This window comes from Egretta garzetta, unplaced genomic scaffold, assembly GCF_000687185.1.
Source record: "Egretta garzetta isolate BGI_Z169 unplaced genomic scaffold, ASM68718v1 scaffold197, whole genome shotgun sequence".
In the NCBI taxonomy this organism is placed as follows: Eukaryota; Metazoa; Chordata; class Aves; order Pelecaniformes; family Ardeidae; genus Egretta; species Egretta garzetta.
Genome location: NW_009260274.1, coordinates 2,427,324 through 2,444,272, shown reverse-complemented (window position 1 = coordinate 2,444,272; position 16,949 = coordinate 2,427,324). Strand labels below are relative to the sequence as shown.

Here is a 16,949-nt window from a genome sequence, read left to right as displayed (position 1 = left end):
TGATCTTTAAAACAAACCAAATGTAAAAATGTATACAGCTAAGTCTCCACATGTTTTTACAGACCTATAGAGGAATGTCTTATGTAACCTTGCCTATGAACACAAAATTCAACATTTCTAATTTGAAGAGCAAGTTAACTCTCATCCCCCATTATTTTTTCTTAAAAGTATCTTCAGCTTGAAATGTAGCCATTAGACAATACAATCAACAGTACTTTCAGACATTACATATTTCCCAACAATTATTATGGCTTTCTACCTGAAAACAGTCTATTTAAAATGTTTTCTTCTCCTTCACTATGTGGAAAACTTTCAGAAATGAGAAAATGACTATATTGAAAGAGCTGAGTTGTTACATGGAAAGTGCTGTCAGAAACAGAAACTAAATTATCTAAACTGTAATAGTAATTCATACATAGTCCAAAAAAGACAAAGGAAAATAGCTCCTAATTATTGACAATTACTGTAATTTTAAATATTGCTTGCAACTAGTGTAGTTTAAGTCATTGAAGTTACTAATTTGACAATGATTTCTTAATGGTATGCATTTGTCAGGGAGTAAGTTTTTTCAAGTCAGGTTTTAAAGGAAATTAGAACAAAATGTTAGGAAATGTCTTTATTAAAAACAGAGAACTGGATTGACACAGTTTTGTACCTGTCAATATATATGTTTTCATTTTGATAGAAATTGTCTAAAAACAGTACTGTATTCTGGTGGTATCTAAATTTGACTTTTTGCCAGTAACAGGTGTTTTAAAAAAAAAAAAATCATTCAAAGCACTTGAAGTCTCTATGTCTTCATCTGATTATGGAGGAATAACCCATTTTATAATTTTCTGTTAATAAAATGTATAATCTTGTGAATTGGAAAAGACATTAATTATATTTGCTCATTAATTGTATTCTTTAAAATTGTCTTTAGGTGTTAGCTAAAGTTACATTCTTTACTATTTTGGCCTTTGTTTTACTTGTGAATATTGTAGAAACAGTTTTTAGAGAAGAATTCTTAGAATACATAAAATTATGTTTTGATTTAAGTTAGCTAAGTGTAATATTATAAAAGAGAGATTTTTTTTTTTTTTTTTGCAGGTACTAATATTTGTGCCAAGAATAATGGTGGATGTCATCAACTTTGCCTTTATCGAGGAAATGCACGGAGAACGTGTGCTTGTGCACATGGCTATCTTGCAGAAGATGGAATTACTTGCCTGAGACATGAAGGTTACCTATTGTACTCAGGAAGGACAATATTAAAAAGTATACATCTTTCAGATGAAACCAACTTAAATTCACCAGTAAGGCCATATGAAAATCCAGAGTACTTCAAAAATGTGATAGCTCTTGCTTTTGACTACGGTCTGAAAGGAAGAGGTACGAATCGCATTTTCTTCAGTGATGCACACTTTGGAAACATACAAGTTATTAAAGACAACTGGGCTGGCAGAAAAGTACTAATTGAAAGTAAGTAAGAAATTATTTCCCCAAAATACATAGTTTAATAAACTTTCAATTATTGTAGTTTATCCCTATAAGATACATTTAAACATGTTTTGAATTATAACTTAAAAATAATTTCTTCTATAACAATCTCACGATGCATGAAGCATATTACTAGAAAACAGAAGTGAAAATGATGGTGTTTAAATTTGTATTACTGAGTTTTTAAGGAGTTTTACTGTTGAAAAAAAAACCTCATTGTGCAATGCCTGGAAATGAAAGAAGTCCCCTTATCCCAAGAACCTATTGGTTGTTTATTTTTCTAGTTAGTGGGGGTGGAGTACTATAAATTATCTCTGCTGACAGCCATTCCTCAGTATAACATAATGGGACCTGGGTCAGTCTGTCCAATCGACTCACCCTTCTTGTAGTGAGCCCAAGAAAAGCGACTTGTGCTTTGTGATAATTGGAGGTAAATTCCAACCTACAGAATTGTCTGGTTTTCGTAGAGGCTTACTCAGTGCCTTTGCATGTTTACTATGCCTTCATTCACCACACTACCAGAGGAGTTGTATGAAACTTCACATTTTTTTAGCCTCTGAATACTTGAAGCCTGACACTGCTGTCAAGGAATTGACGCCAACAGCATCACCAAAGTCTTCGGACAAGACACAAAACATATTTTGTAGCTGAGGCCTCAGTAAAATGTTCTGAGGACCTGGCACCGAAATCTTTATCAACAAAGTCTAACATAACTTTGATACAAGGTATACATAAAAAGTTATCGTGGTTTGCCATGATAAAATTAGAATTCAAGGAAAATCTGAGTGTGGATGCATAATATATCCTTAATGCTAAACATCCAAAAATCTGTGCTACAAAAATCCAAATTCTGAGAAGTCTGCTGTCTTCCATTTCTGTTCTAATTTAATTGTTCTAAAATACACAGTAAACCTCATTCATCTGCAGTCAGTTATCAGATGCATATATTTACTCTGTTTCTTCTCTTCCTTGCCATTTTTGAGTGCTGTCTGGCTTTTTTGGAAGCTGAAGTTCATTTCAGTATAGGTTTTCAAAAATGTCTGAAATGTTGTATAGTTTTTGAACTTTAAGTTGCAGATAATTCTCATCTGAATGTTGCAAATTATGTTTCCTATGGCATTGGTACATTTAGCTATTTGTTTAGGTCAAACAGTTTAATAACAAGACCAAAGAAAGTGATTAGGAAAAATGGAAGTACATCTGATGTGGAATGGTCGCCCTTTGCTGTTGGATATTAATGAAATATTTTTAGAAAAGAAGGAAATTAAACAGCTGCAAACCGATAAATATTATTCTAGAAATGACATTGGATAATTTTATCATGTCCCTCTGCACTCTGGTTCTGGGAAGGTATTTGTGGTCATAAAAACTGTTGACACTAATGAATGGAAAAGCATTTGTCAGATATAATATGAGGCATTTTTTTGCTTTGAGTTTTTATGTGTGCATATTTTAGAGGAATTAATGATATCAGTATTAAGATATGGTAAAGAGAAAGTAAGCAATGTTGTCAGGATGTTATCATTACTCCCAGGAAAGCATTAAAACCTAGGGATTCAGAGTTGATGTTAGCCGTACAAGAGACACAAACAGCTCAGAGAAATGTGCAGTGGTGCCGTATAAGCACTATTTTACACTGGTGTTATAGGAAGAGTTTAGAAGTATTACATGAAAAGCCACTGGAAATTTTTACATTTGAAACAGACAAAGAGGAGAAAGAAATACTGGTGAAGCACCAATGCAGATACAAATTGGTTTTTTTAAAGAACAATAAAGTACTCCTCATTACTTTGTAATAGGTTGTACAAGAGCTAAAGATATTCCAGAAAGCGTAGTTGAGAATTATACTTTTAAGAAATTGTTAGGAAGTGTTTCTACTTGTAATCTTAATATGCCCGATTTCATTTTTCATTAGCAGAGTCAGCACTCTGAATAATTGAATGTCAGATGGAATCTTCTATCCTTGCAAAAAATTTATGTATATGCTTGGTATGTGTTTGTGAACAATAGCGTTTGTTTTCTAGAAATGCTTCAGTTGGTTTTTTCATTGTGAATGAGAAGGGATGTCACATCCCGGTCTATGGTAGTTTATGGTTCTCCTTCACGTGTTTTAACCTCCTTTTCTTTATGTCAAGTCATTAATTTTAAACTGGTATTTTTGTACTATATATCCTTCCTTTCCACTGTCTGCACATGATTTTCTCTTACTGTAAACAGGAAACAGTTCATGAGGTTGCTTGAGAATAGTGGAGGTATTTGACCAACAGTAATGCCTATAAAGGAAAAAGCAGTGCTAAAACTGGTTGACACCAGTGATTCCATTCTCTGGAAGACGTAAAATTCTAAAATTTTCTGATTTCCATGTTAACTAATTACTATTAAATAGAAATTACTAAATGGAATCCAGCTAAGATATTTTAGTAATACTTAATTTCAGGATTAAAAAATAACATCTTTGACATTCATTTTGCTATCTTTTTCCTCCAAAATTATTACTACACACCTGTAGCAAGTTTAGGAGGAGATTCAAATCACACTGGAAATACCTAGTCTGTTTCTAACAATTTGACAACCCCGTTCTACCTCATTAAGTTAAAGTCTACAAATCATGCAAACCTTTTCTCAGTATTTGACTCAAATAATGAAAATAGAGTATATTGTATACATGATACTGTTGTTCCAGATTTTTAATTCACTGAATGTAGCTCTGCTCATAAAGAATCCATTAGCTGAAGGATTTCTACCTCACTGAAATCAGATATGCCACTCAAATCTAACACATTTTTGAACTTTTCTGCGCACTAAAAACAGAGTTAAGATATATAAAGAGCCCTTTATTAAACAGGTTTCCAGTTCACTAAAAACAGATTTACAACTCTGGAGTAACCCATTATCTAATATGTTTTTAGCTCACTGAGAACAGATTTACTACCCAGAAACAACCCATTATCTAACATGTTTCCAGTTCTCTGAAAACAGATTTACAACCCATACGCAAGCTATTATCTAACATAGTTCCGACTCACTGAATATTGATTTAGAATTCATAAACAACCCATTATCTGACAAATTTTCACCTCACTGAACAGATTTGCAACTCATAAACAACCCATTAGCTAACACATTTTCGGCTCAGGGAAAGTAGATTTACAGCGTATAAACAACTTTATCTAACTTGTTCCAGTTCACTAAAACCAGATTCAAAACTCACCAAGAACCCAGTACCTGATAGGGTCGTGTCTTCACCAGGAGAAACAATAACAATAACAAAAAAAGTGTAGCATGTGCATAGTATTCCATACCCTAACACCTTTACTTTCTGTGCAGCATAGCTTTTTGGAGTGGATTCTTTCTTATCTCTGAACTCTACTGATGAAATGAGCATTATTTCCTTTGGTCAGTCAGTAAGAGCTTTTTCTTTCGTATTTTTATAAGTGGGTTAATCTTTCTTGATTGCCAATTTTTAAAAATTTACCTTGTTTCTGAGTTTAATCCAGTCTGCAGACAATTTTAAAATTAATTTATTGATGCAGCAATACCTATTTTAAGTATGTCGTGACATGACCACCATCTATATCATGTGGTTTGATGTCAGTCTTTCTTTCCAAAAAGAGTCTTAAGAGGTTATATTTTATTGTCTTGCTTGCTTTAAGTACACACTTTGAGAAGTACTAGACTGTGAAGGAATGAGTAGGTGTTGTGGTTTAACCCGTCGGGCAGCTGAACACCACCCAGCTGCTTGCTCACTTCCCCACTCCCTGGGATGGGGGAGAGAATTGGGGGGGAAAAAAAGGTAAAACCCATGGGCTGAGATAAAGACAGTTTAATAAAAGAGTAGAGGAAAAAAAAGTAATAATACTAATAGAATATAGAATATACATAATATACAAAAAAAGTGATACTCAATTCAATTGCTCACCAGTAGCTGACCAATGTCCAGCCCATCCCAAGCAGTGATCGCTGCCCCCCAGCCAATTCCCCCCAGTTTCTATGCTGAGCATGACATCGTATGGCGTGGAATAGCCCTTGGGCCAGTTGGGGTCAGCTGTCCTGGCTGTGCCCCCTCCCAGCATCTTGTGCCCCTGGCAGAGCAGGGGAAGCTGAAAAGTCCTTGACTGGTGAAGCCCTGCTCAGCACCAACTAGACCATCAGGGTGTTACCAACATTCTTCTCATCCTAAATCCAAACACAGCACTATACCAGCCACTAGGAAGAAAATTAACTCTGTCCCAGCCAAACCCAAGACAGTAGGTACTTACTGTGTGGTCCCACCCACTCACTAATTTATTTTTAACTTTCAACGTCTTAGTTGTAAAAGTCAGCCTTGCAGTTCACTTTACACAGGTTAGACTGCTTCTGCTTCTAACCTGTAACCTAAGCGAGCTATAAATATGTGTGCTTTTGTATCCTGTTGTATTGTAAAAGCTTCGTGAACCTGTTAAGGCAAAATGTTTGAGAACCTTGATGACTTTCCTATTTTTCATTGTCAATGGAAGTCCTTTGTAAAACAAAACACAGTCACGGGGACTATATTTGGAAAATTCATGCTCCCTCTATATACTTTCTCTGTTCTTCCTGTTTGAGGAATTGTGCAGGACTCACTCTGAAAAAAGGAGAACTTTTTTTCATTTTACATAAGCTTTCTGGAGCTTTAGATTGGTAGAACCAGTGCCTTGATAAATCAAACCCTAACTTGATATTCTAGACAAGATCCAGAGAGATCACGTACACTGTGGAACTTGCTTTTCATTTAATTTTAGCCCCCAATGGACTGTAGGCTTTGTAGAAAATTGAAAGAAGGCGTAAATACAAAAGGAGGTAGAAAAGGTAACAAATTTACATGGAAGTGACACTGAGTTTAAATCAATATGTTGGGGTGGCCATCTCTGAATAATCTTTACAATTTCTCTTCAGCCCTACCAGAAGTAGACCTTCTAGCTGTTGCCAATCTCTCTGGGAGAGTTTGTTACTGAAAACCGAGGTTAAAATGAGGTAATGGAGCAGTACACAGAAAGAAAGAACAGAAATCAGTAGCATTTAAAGCACAGAGTTTTGTAAGGAGGCATTTGGAAATCTGACTTGTTCAAAATTGCTACAGGTTATCAGTTTCATTTGGAACAATAGGGTCTATTCTCCTCTCAGAGGGAGCCCAGGGGAGGTTTTTCCTCGTATTTTCTTTGTCGTTAATCACTTCTAGACAGAACAACACTATTATTTCAGAGTTCTGAACCAGCTTCTGTAGTATTCAAATGGGAAGCCATTTCAAAGGCACTCTGATAAACATATATGAAGTACTTTAAATCTTTATAGAACTAAATAGACCTGTCTTCCATCTGCAAGTAATTGCAGTAGATTGAAAGAACTGAAAATGAAAATGTTTCAACAGAAGCAAGCATCTGTTGGATATATGAGATTTTTAATATTATATGCTTATCCCCATTGACTGTTTTTTGTTTTGTCAACGATAAATGGCAACTTGACTTTATTTTTAATGATGTGATGATCGGAATAGATATTTCTTCTGCACAGAATTAGAGGTCTTCAGTTTGACCCAGAGAAAGTCAGTGGAAGATAGTATATTATGCAGAAAGTAGATTCTTTGTGATTTTAATGGAGCAAACAACTAATGGAAGCCTTAAATATAAAATCAGGAAGACCAGTACGCTGAACTTTTTGTTTCCTCTTGCGTGTGAGATGGTTACCACTGTGGATTGACCCATTATGCAAAAAAAAAAAAACATTTGTTGGATGGGATAAACATATGGGGTTTTTTCTTCTGAATACCCAAGATATCTGCTAAACTCCTTTTCTTTACTTCAACATCCTTCCTTCCCTGCCTGCCTAGAAGCAGAGGGCTGGAGGAGTGTCTGTTTTCCTTCTTCCTTCCCTGGTGAACTTGACATTGTAGATCAACAGCTCCAAAAAAGCCTAGAATTTCTGTCAACTGAGAACAGAGGGAAGACCATCTCTCTGATAAACCATCTATGTGAACTATCTTCCATCCCAGTAAAAACGCAAATGAAGCTTAGCTTTAGACAGTGGAAGACATACTAGTTGATGACTAATTTGTGGTGGGAAACAAGAAGCTGCCTTAGCATATCTGAAGACTGCTTTTGGTCTTCCCAACTTGTTTCAAAGCTTATGTTTATGTAAGGAAGACTTTTGTTTGTTTGTTTTAAACCAAGTCAATAGTGCAGTGTCCTTTTTTTGTTATAGGTAGAAGTTTGAGGTAATATACTCGTTAACCAAAGCCTGCCTTGGTGTATCTCTAGAAAACCAGTGCAGCGTTCAAGTAGGTTTAGTGTAGTGGTGCAACGCTAGAAAGAAGAGCAAAGTTAGAAACTAAAGAAGAGAGAGGAGGGGAAAGAAGGGGGAGGTAAGGCAAAAGAAAGCAAATGAGAAAGAGGAAAAAGTATTAAGATGAGATCCTCTCAATGAGCTGTTTTTTTTTTTTTTCCTGAGTGCGTAAACAATGGCACCGAGACATTTTGCCAGTGTAATGTCTTTCACAGCACAAAAGGAAGTGTTAATGTGAAAAAACGCTGCTTCTGTTTTGAACTTTAGGTGCTGGTGTCTATAGAAGGCAAAAATCTTTTCACTGCTAACATAAAGTGTCAGATCCTGTGATGTATTGTAAGGCTTTTTACAGTCTGAATCTTTTAAAGGTGTTCCAATGTGTGCTACTATTCTTTCTAACTAAATGGGTCCAATTTAACTGTCAAAAAGGCATTTATGTTCCCATTTCTCTTACAGAGCATTAAATTTGGTACATTGTATGAGGTCCCTTTTAGTTTTGGAGCTTTCTTCTCTGGGAAAGACATTTTTAATCTGTTAAAAATAAATACTTTAATATTGTTTCTTTTCATTTCATAAATGAATTGGATTCATTATAATTGTATATGTTGGAATATAGGTTCAGCAATTTTCACTTTTTAAAGGAATGAAAGTGAGAGGCTACTGTTAAATCCAGGACATTTAAGCAGTAAAAACTAAAATTTATTATTACAATTGCTGCTTTGTGAACAAAAACAATAGTGTCTCGTTAATCGCTATCTTTTGTTTCTGGATGTGGCTGAGTATTATGATTAATGGGTAAAGTTCCTAAGCTGCTCAGTAAACAACTGTAACTATAGGTGGATAAAGTTTACTAACTTCATATTAAGCAGTTGTTATTCTAGAAATATGTATTTCTGCACATTTTGTGCTTTGTTTAGCTGTTCCTGGTTTGAAACTCTGAAGTGTGTTCATGACAGGAGCTGATCTTTCAGTTCAGTATGTCCAGAGCATTCCCAGCCTCAGTATTCAGGAAAGGTGCTACAGCCTATTAAGCTTGAGATTATTCATGAAGAATTAATATTGTTTGTGACTGCTTCAACTTTGCACGTTGCCCTTAAATTTTTATTGATGTAAATATTTGCTGATGTAAATTTTTACATCAGCAGCTGTGGCTTAGCTGCATAAAATGTAAAACTCTATTTGGTGAATTGTCAGGACAAAGCTATACAGAGGAACATCTCTTGACATTTCTCCTTTGTTTTATTCTAGAGAGTAATGTCATCCAGCAAATATTAATAGGTTATTAGGCTATTCTGCCATTAATGTTCCTAATATGTCTAGACTGTTTGTTTTATTTCAACCATAACAAGAAAAATGTGTGATTATATGTATTTATTAGAAGATGTAGGTAGGCACTCTAAGGGTAATGATCATTTTTATTGATTTAAAGGGGGTAAGGCTGAGTAGTAATTTTTTTTTTGAGAGTCTACATGTAAGGCATAAAAAGATAATGTGGGCTGTTGTAATTAGAAAAAAAATTCTTCCATGACAATTGTTGAGATTTTTTTTAAAACTTAAAAAACCAGTTCCATCTCCATATGTTAGCTTTCCATTCTAAAGGTCTTTCTGCTTTTAAAGCCTCTTTTACCTGGATACTTTTAACTATTTCAAACTTATGATTTCATAACTCTTGTTAACAAGTAATGAAATATTGAACTATACTGGGAGGATTACAGTTTAGTTATACAAAACACTATTGCTTTTCTAATTTGTTGATTTCTCTATATTTCTTTATGTATGTGATGTATTATTATTCCTTTTTTTACATTATTCCCCACTGAACCCAAGACAGTCCCTAAACCTAATCAAGGAGTAAGTTATAGCTAGGATAGTAGAGGACAGAATATTGCAGGTTTACATTCCTCTTGATGTGGTTTTCTTCAGTGAGCTGTCAAGAAATTACTATGGGAGGGCTACAGCTATTGCTGGAAAAAGAAGTAATTGGAGCTAGAGAGAGAGATTTCCTCATAAAAAGCTGTTGGTTATTTTTTACCTCATGACAAAAGGGCTAAATCATTCTTTGGAGAAATACTGTGGTCCGCAAGAATGTAGACATAGAATTAAATACATAACTTTATTTAGTAACATAAACCAGACTTGATTTTTAAAAGCTGATTATTACCACAAATTACGATGATACAGTCTTCTGTGGCTTGCCTGGTGTGTTTTGTAAATGCTGTTAACTGGGAGCCAAAAAGAAACATAGCATTTATGCATATAAAATCATAGTTCTGGAACAAGTTTACTGTTTTCAAAGTAAATTTGTTCCTTATTTTAAAGAGCTGATTATTTGTTCAATGTATATTCTGGTAAAAATGGCCAAAAAGTTAGTGGCATTTTTTCTGTTCTCTCACTGAGAGTTTCTGAGCTCATCTGATTGATCCAGAAGTAAGCTAAACTATATAGAAAAATGTAGAAAAAAACACCAGTGGACAAAGGAAAAAAAAAATTCAAATAATCTAAAATTTGAAATGCTGCTGTTAGTTATCTATTTCTTGGTGTAAAACTTTTACGGAACTCTGTCTCAATAACTGAAAATGTTTGTACGAGTGAATAAGATATTTCTGTAGTGTTGACAGGTTACCTGCTCTCAAAGGTCCAGCTTTGCCCAAAGGTGCAGACGTGCCTTGTCTAGCTCCAAACTGGGCTTTACCAATGTCGTACCACTAGTACTTCCGTTCAATATCTAATGCCTTTCATTGCACAGATGTGTCATCCATCTATCTTGTACTATTCAGTTGGTTGCTTAGTTGATGTAAGTATGATTAAAGTCATCAGCTGCAGGTTAGGCTCATGGTCTTTTTCATGCTACATTGTGATATTTCCTACTCTGAACAGGCTCATCAGGTGTTTTGTATAGACTTCCGTAAGTTCACTGGTGGACTATAAATATCCTACTACTTCGGCATCTGCCTGTCTTTCACACTGTATTTCTTTCACAGATACAGCAATTACGTACAATATTTTATATATCTTCATCGACATAGACTAAAGCAATGTTATAAATCCAAAAAGGTGTTTGCCCGGTAGTTTCTTTTTGCTGAATGCATTATAAGCGTTTCTTGAGCAATTATCCCATATTTGTATTTTCATTTTTATTTACACATTGGCTGAATTTTTAATTGTCATTAGGAAGGCACCAAATGTTTTGGAAGATGTGAGATTTTGCTATTACACTTTCTACAAAAAAAAAGGTTGTGTTTTTTCATAGAGTCTAAAAAAAATGTATTTCCCTTTAGATTATTCCCAACAAATATTCATTCTTTCCAGTACTGGCTACTGCAGTAAGTTTGAAGGAATAATAAGGTTACATCCATAGAGATGTTTATGGTGTCTTGAACGTAAGCTAGTTGTTGCCTTGAAGAACCCAAAGCCTTTGCTTATACTATTTTATTACATTTAATAATCTTTAACATGTAATAGCGTATAGCATGGTTTTATGTTTTGGAGATACAGGAAAATGATTCAGATGTTTGCTGATGTATGGTATAATTTCAGCAATCTTTAAATGTGATGTAAAATAAAATTATATTCTTAGGCTAAACAGGATGATGAAATAAATGGTTATTACAGTTCAGAGTTGTTTATGCTGTATTTGATATTAAATATTTCTGTTATAATAGAATGTACGATAGCCTTGTTTTATATGTGACTGACAGAAGGGGTGAAATGGAACTCAACTTGCTTTTTTTATTACAACTTGTTACTGTTTCAGAATTCTGTTTAGCGGAAAAACTTCCTGCTTCATGGCTCCTTGAAGAGCAAAGTAGAAGGGTAAAGAATTATTTAAGGTTCTAATTGTGCAGTCAGTTAGATATGTGAAGTATAAACCCTTTTCTTCAGGTACTTTATTGCTTGTGAGGCATTCTTTTCACTTCAGATCAAATGGTGACCACCTGCTATCTATCACTATAACCTTACACAAACAGAATGACAGAAAGCAGTACCATCTCCTGTGACCGGTCTGGTGCAACAATTGGTGGGCTGTATCCTAGAAGGTAAATTGGGAAAGCCAGTTCAGAGAATTAATAAAGATCATGCAGGTGTCTAATGTTAAGTACTGAACATTAAACCCTTCTCCAAAGTTCTGATATCAAAGTGCTGTTTGTGTTCAGTTTTATTACTTTGATGGCTTTTCAGTATTAAAAAAATTGTGATGTTGACAGTTGTTCTTGCTTTACAGCTTCTCTAAAGAAAAGGAGTTGGTAAGAATATGAAATTAAAGGGCAAAGGTAGTTGAATTGTTGCAACTGGAAAAGTTTTGTCTGTAAACTTTCTAAAGAATTTTAAAAGTATTAGATAGGAGATAAAAATCTAGGAAACCAAGAAGTAGTATATACATGACCAGAAGTCAGTGGCCACAACTATTGGCTAATTCAAACTTTATATCCTTATTCTGTGTTTGCAATAATGAGGAAGCTCTAATCTGAGTTCTTCAGTTACTGATTTGTTGCTTGTCTGTTCCCTGGGAAAGTCACATGAAGATCAGCATGACAATATTTATAGGCTGCATCTCATCTGTGGGATGCAATCCATCTTCGTTAAGTTCAGTAAAAGTGATAGATAGCATTTGGCAGCATAATGATGTGATCACTCTACCATTGCCTTTGTAAATCATAAGCTGTTGCATTCTCTTGTGTAGATATTTAATCAGTTATACACCCCATTACTGATTTAATTCAGAATGTCAGTGGCAGGTGAATAATGTGAGTATTTGTATATTAATATCATATTGTATTAATGTTCCTTTCATTTAAGTATGCTATTCATGTGAAAATCATAAACTGTTGCTTCATGGCTAGAATAAATTTAATCAGTGCTGTAGGCATCTAATACCATCAGTGTTTTAATTCAATATGTCAGTGAAACAAATGTGTTTCTTCTCATTTCCAGTTTCTTTATGCTTTACTAATTCAGAATATTATATAATGCTGTGAAAATACGAAGCTGAGAGTAAGCAAATTGCTAATTTTCATCCTGTCAGTAGATTTTGGGACTGAATCTCCCAATTGTAGCAACAGATAGGATGAGTACATATTTCTGTTATATTTTGAAGTAACAGAATATCTAGTGATAAATTGACTTAAAAAAAATGCTCTAGAATATTCCTTAAGGAAGTGTGAAGTAAGTAGCTACAAAATGATATCAATGCAAAATGGTAATGATATAAAATTAGAATGCAGTTGCTTTGGAATCTTTGCCAGTGTCCTGTCTCTGGCAATGTGGAGTTGCTATAGAAGATTTTAGTTTTAAGGAACCACATGGAAGTGGCTCGAGGATCATATCTAGGCCCATTTCTTTCCTCAGTTGGCACCTGCCTTATTGATAAAAGGATTTTATATGAATTTTGGGATTCTTGACTAACCTCTAAACCAAAAAGTTTATTTTAACCTAGAAACAATATAAACTAACAAAACTTATTGTATTAACACTGTTGTTATACTGAAGATTTGCCTGAGTAGTATATGGATGTTGCTTCATCCAGCTCCATACTACACGCTAATAAGAACAAAGTTAGGTGTATTTTCTGTTGTAAGAATTTATCTAAATCTTGGAACACTTTAACACCTACTCTCTACATCTTATGCCATTGACTTTAAAACCACCTTACTTACAGGTTTCTAAAAGTGTTAAATTATTCTCTTCTGCATTGATGGGGTTCTCATTTCTGTAAGTGAGGAACATGATAAAATGATAAGTTTATTGACAAATAAAAGAGGGTGCTTCGTATAAATCCTTCAGAAATTGTACTTTTGGTGGAGCTAGGCAAATCCACTTGGTATGTCTTTGCAGCAGACAGTTTCATATTTAATTGGTGCTTTCTTCGTGTGTTACATCAAGGCAATTGAATTCCTCAGAATGATTTTTTGGGGTTGTGGTTTTGGTTTTTTGGTTGTTTTTTTTTAAGAAAAGCATTTCTTTTTTACTCTGAATTTTGTGTTTATGGTGTTTATGAAACCATTATCATCCACAGGCTTGTCACCTGAACCTTTTGATAGCTTCAGATTTAGTTTGCTCGAAGATGTGATCATCTAATAAGGAGCCCTCTCTTGTTTAAAAAGCATATATACATCAAAGCAGTTGCTGAAGTTTTATTTGTGATAAAATATTTCCCTAATTGGATATCAGGTATTTGATTTCAGGCAGCTTTCACGGCCTGATTCTGTTGCTGGGTTATTTTCAGATTTTATTTTTCTTTTCAGTCACAGCATTAATCTTTGAAATTCACATTAAGATAGGGATTTCTTGAGGTTTTTTATCTTAGCTTCTGTTTTTTCATTTAAAGTTGTTGCTGTTGTTCTCTTTTAAATAAAGTGTTTTACTGATTGCTTTCTTTTAGTAGTTCTCCACTCAGAACATATGTATATATGGCAAGGTTTGTCAAAACTGCATATTTTAAATATTTTATTAAAAGAAGAGGAGATCTGAAGGCTAAATATATAGATGGCATAACTTTCCATGACACTCTTTTCTAAAAATTTAGAAATTACCATTTTATAAATAGTAACGTTGAAGTAAACATTCTTCTGTCACCATTTACAGGCCTCGATACGGAGTTGCAGCATGGTGTGTTGGTCCAGTTTAAGAATGTGGAGCAAAATTTTCTGATTCCTGTAGAAAAATTGAGTTATTCTCTTAAGTATAGAAATTGCAAGTAAACCTACACATCTTGAATTTGAAGAGCATTTTTATCATTCTAGTTGTGTTCTAGTTCATCATATCTAGCTGTGGCAGGAACAACATCGTTATCTTTTGTTTACTACAGAAGAGTTTTAGGCTATGTTGTGTAAATAGTTTGCTTTCAAATTTCTTGACAGATTCAGACAAGAAGCAAAGCTAAAGTTGATAGAAATTCAAGAGTTTACATGAGGGAAATGAATTTTCTATTCTGATAATCATCTTGCAAATGAAGAGCATGATTTGCAGCAAATCTTAGTTAAATCCTTGCCTTCTAAGGGCTATGTCTTTAACCAACCACAAGACAAAGACTTGATTTCATTTTTCTAAAAACTTCCATGATAAAGGTGAGGAAACACTCGGCATTTCAGAAATAAAAGGTAAAAATGGTGCAAGAAATGCTCTGATGGTTTGTTCATTACCAATAAAGTGGAGAATTGGCCAGAAAATGTCAATACACGCCTTTTTTTTAATAGAATCACAGAATATCCTAAATTGGAAGGGACAAGGATCATCGAGACGAACTCCTGAACTCCAGGCAGGGAAACCTAAGAGTTAAAGCATGTATCAAAGAGAGTTGTCCACATTTTATCTAAGAGTGTTGGTTTTAGTTTAGAGAATTTTAAGTGGTGGTAAATTGGGATTCAGCATATCATTTTAATGGAAATCAGTAGATTACGTTAGAATTGCATTTGCGGCTCTTTATTTTAATATTTATCACACTCACTAAGTTTTTTTTTTTTTTTAATTTCACAGTTAGTGGAAGACCTGCAAGAAATGACCAAGTAGTATATCAGAATTTGTATCTAAACTGTACAGATTTCTGCCCCTGGGAGTGATCCCTGGGCCCAGACCAAGGAGCAGGATGGTTCATGTATGCAGAGCTTGGCCTGGTGCCTCTAGGGTAAATTGGGCAGTCGAGGTTCCCTTTGAATCCAATGTCGTGTTTCTCTGGCTCTGAGACATAATTATTAGGATTTCTTCTGGCTCATGCTGCCTAAAATTGTGTGCTGGCTGTATATCAATCCTAAGAGTGATATTTTGATGTTACGATCAGGATATTTTTTTGCATGTCCTGAGGCATGGTGTGAGAAAGTTAAGGTATGTTTGGAACATGGAGATTTTAGTGGTTGAGAGGTCTCTGTAGGCAAAAGGAACGAAACCTGGTACAGTCTTGTTTATACTACCAAAAGAGCATTTTTACAGAAAGAGTAACAATTTTTTGCCAGAAGAAAACTGGGTTACATCTCAGAAGGAATTAGTCGTTTCATTCCAGAAAGTTGTCCTGGTATAAAGCAACATGCATGTGGTGTGGGTGCTCAGGGGTGCAAGACCCAAGAATGAAGCAACTGACTTTATCAGTTCATAGTATAGACAGACATACCCAGAAACTGCATAGACCATAGCTGATAATAAGCCTGCATTCAGGCATGTTCTAACTGGTTTTAAAATACTTCAGTAGGTGTTTGCACATCTCTGTCATGATCTGCCTATCTTTGATTTCAGTTGGTGATTTCTGAAACAAAAAAATAAAACCTTTCCAATATCTCGATATGTTTTTGATACTTAAATATCAAAATAATAAGGCAACTAAATATGGCATTTAAAGAAAGAATACTTGTAACACATTCTTCTTGCTGAAAACCAGAATTCTTATCTAAAGGGTCATCTTTGCAATGGTCAGGAGAATTTTTGTAATTTTCAAGTTGCCTTCAATACCATTTTTAAAGTAAAAGTCACTTTTTTGAGTTACTTGCAAGCTGAACATATATTTTTTAATAAATTCTTCATAAGTAGTAAACCTTATTTTACATATATTCATCTCCATTTAAGGAGCATCACCTAATTTATTTTTTTTCTATTCTTTCTTCTTTAAGACAAGTCACTGAGGTTTCTCTACAGATATGTCATGAAAATGTAGTCAGAAGATCTCCAAATGCTTTAGAAAGAAAAATATAAACAACTTAAATAATTGTATCATAGTTTTGATTTATTTACCTCAGATTTTTGACTGTTGGCACTTCCAGTGTGATCAGACTTATTTTGCTACTTTCTGTTCTGTGTTTTTGAATTGCATTGTAAAAATTACATCTTCCAGAAAGCTGAATGTAAATTATAACAACCAGTATAATGTGATCCTTACTATATTTCTAGATTTTCACTTTGTGTAGCTCATTAATAAGCTGCATGAACCTTCTGGTCTAAAATTATTTGTTTCTAACAAAATAATAAGTGAAGTAATCAACGTACATTTCTGTAGTAATTCAAAAATAATGGTAGGAAATAATTACTCCTATTTCTCACAGTCTGTCACTTTTATATATTGGAATCAGATACAATATATCTTTTCTGGATGTTAAATATATGCTTTAGCTGCTTATTAATATTTGCTTTTGTTTCTAGCTCAGAGTTTTTTTATGTAGAACGTTTTTTATGTAGAAAGAGGGTGGTCTTGG

At 34.2% G+C, this 16,949-nt stretch overlaps 1 protein-coding gene across 1 annotated transcript in view; it reads left to right on the top strand.

The window, feature by feature from the left end:
* LRP1B (LDL receptor related protein 1B) overlaps window positions 1–16,949 on the top strand; it is a 595,001-nt gene that overhangs the window by 409,196 nt on the left and 168,856 nt on the right. The window contains 1 exon segment of the mRNA XM_035897882.1: window positions 1,090–1,461. Within this exon segment, the coding sequence (XP_035753775.1) occupies window positions 1,090–1,461 (372 nt within the window).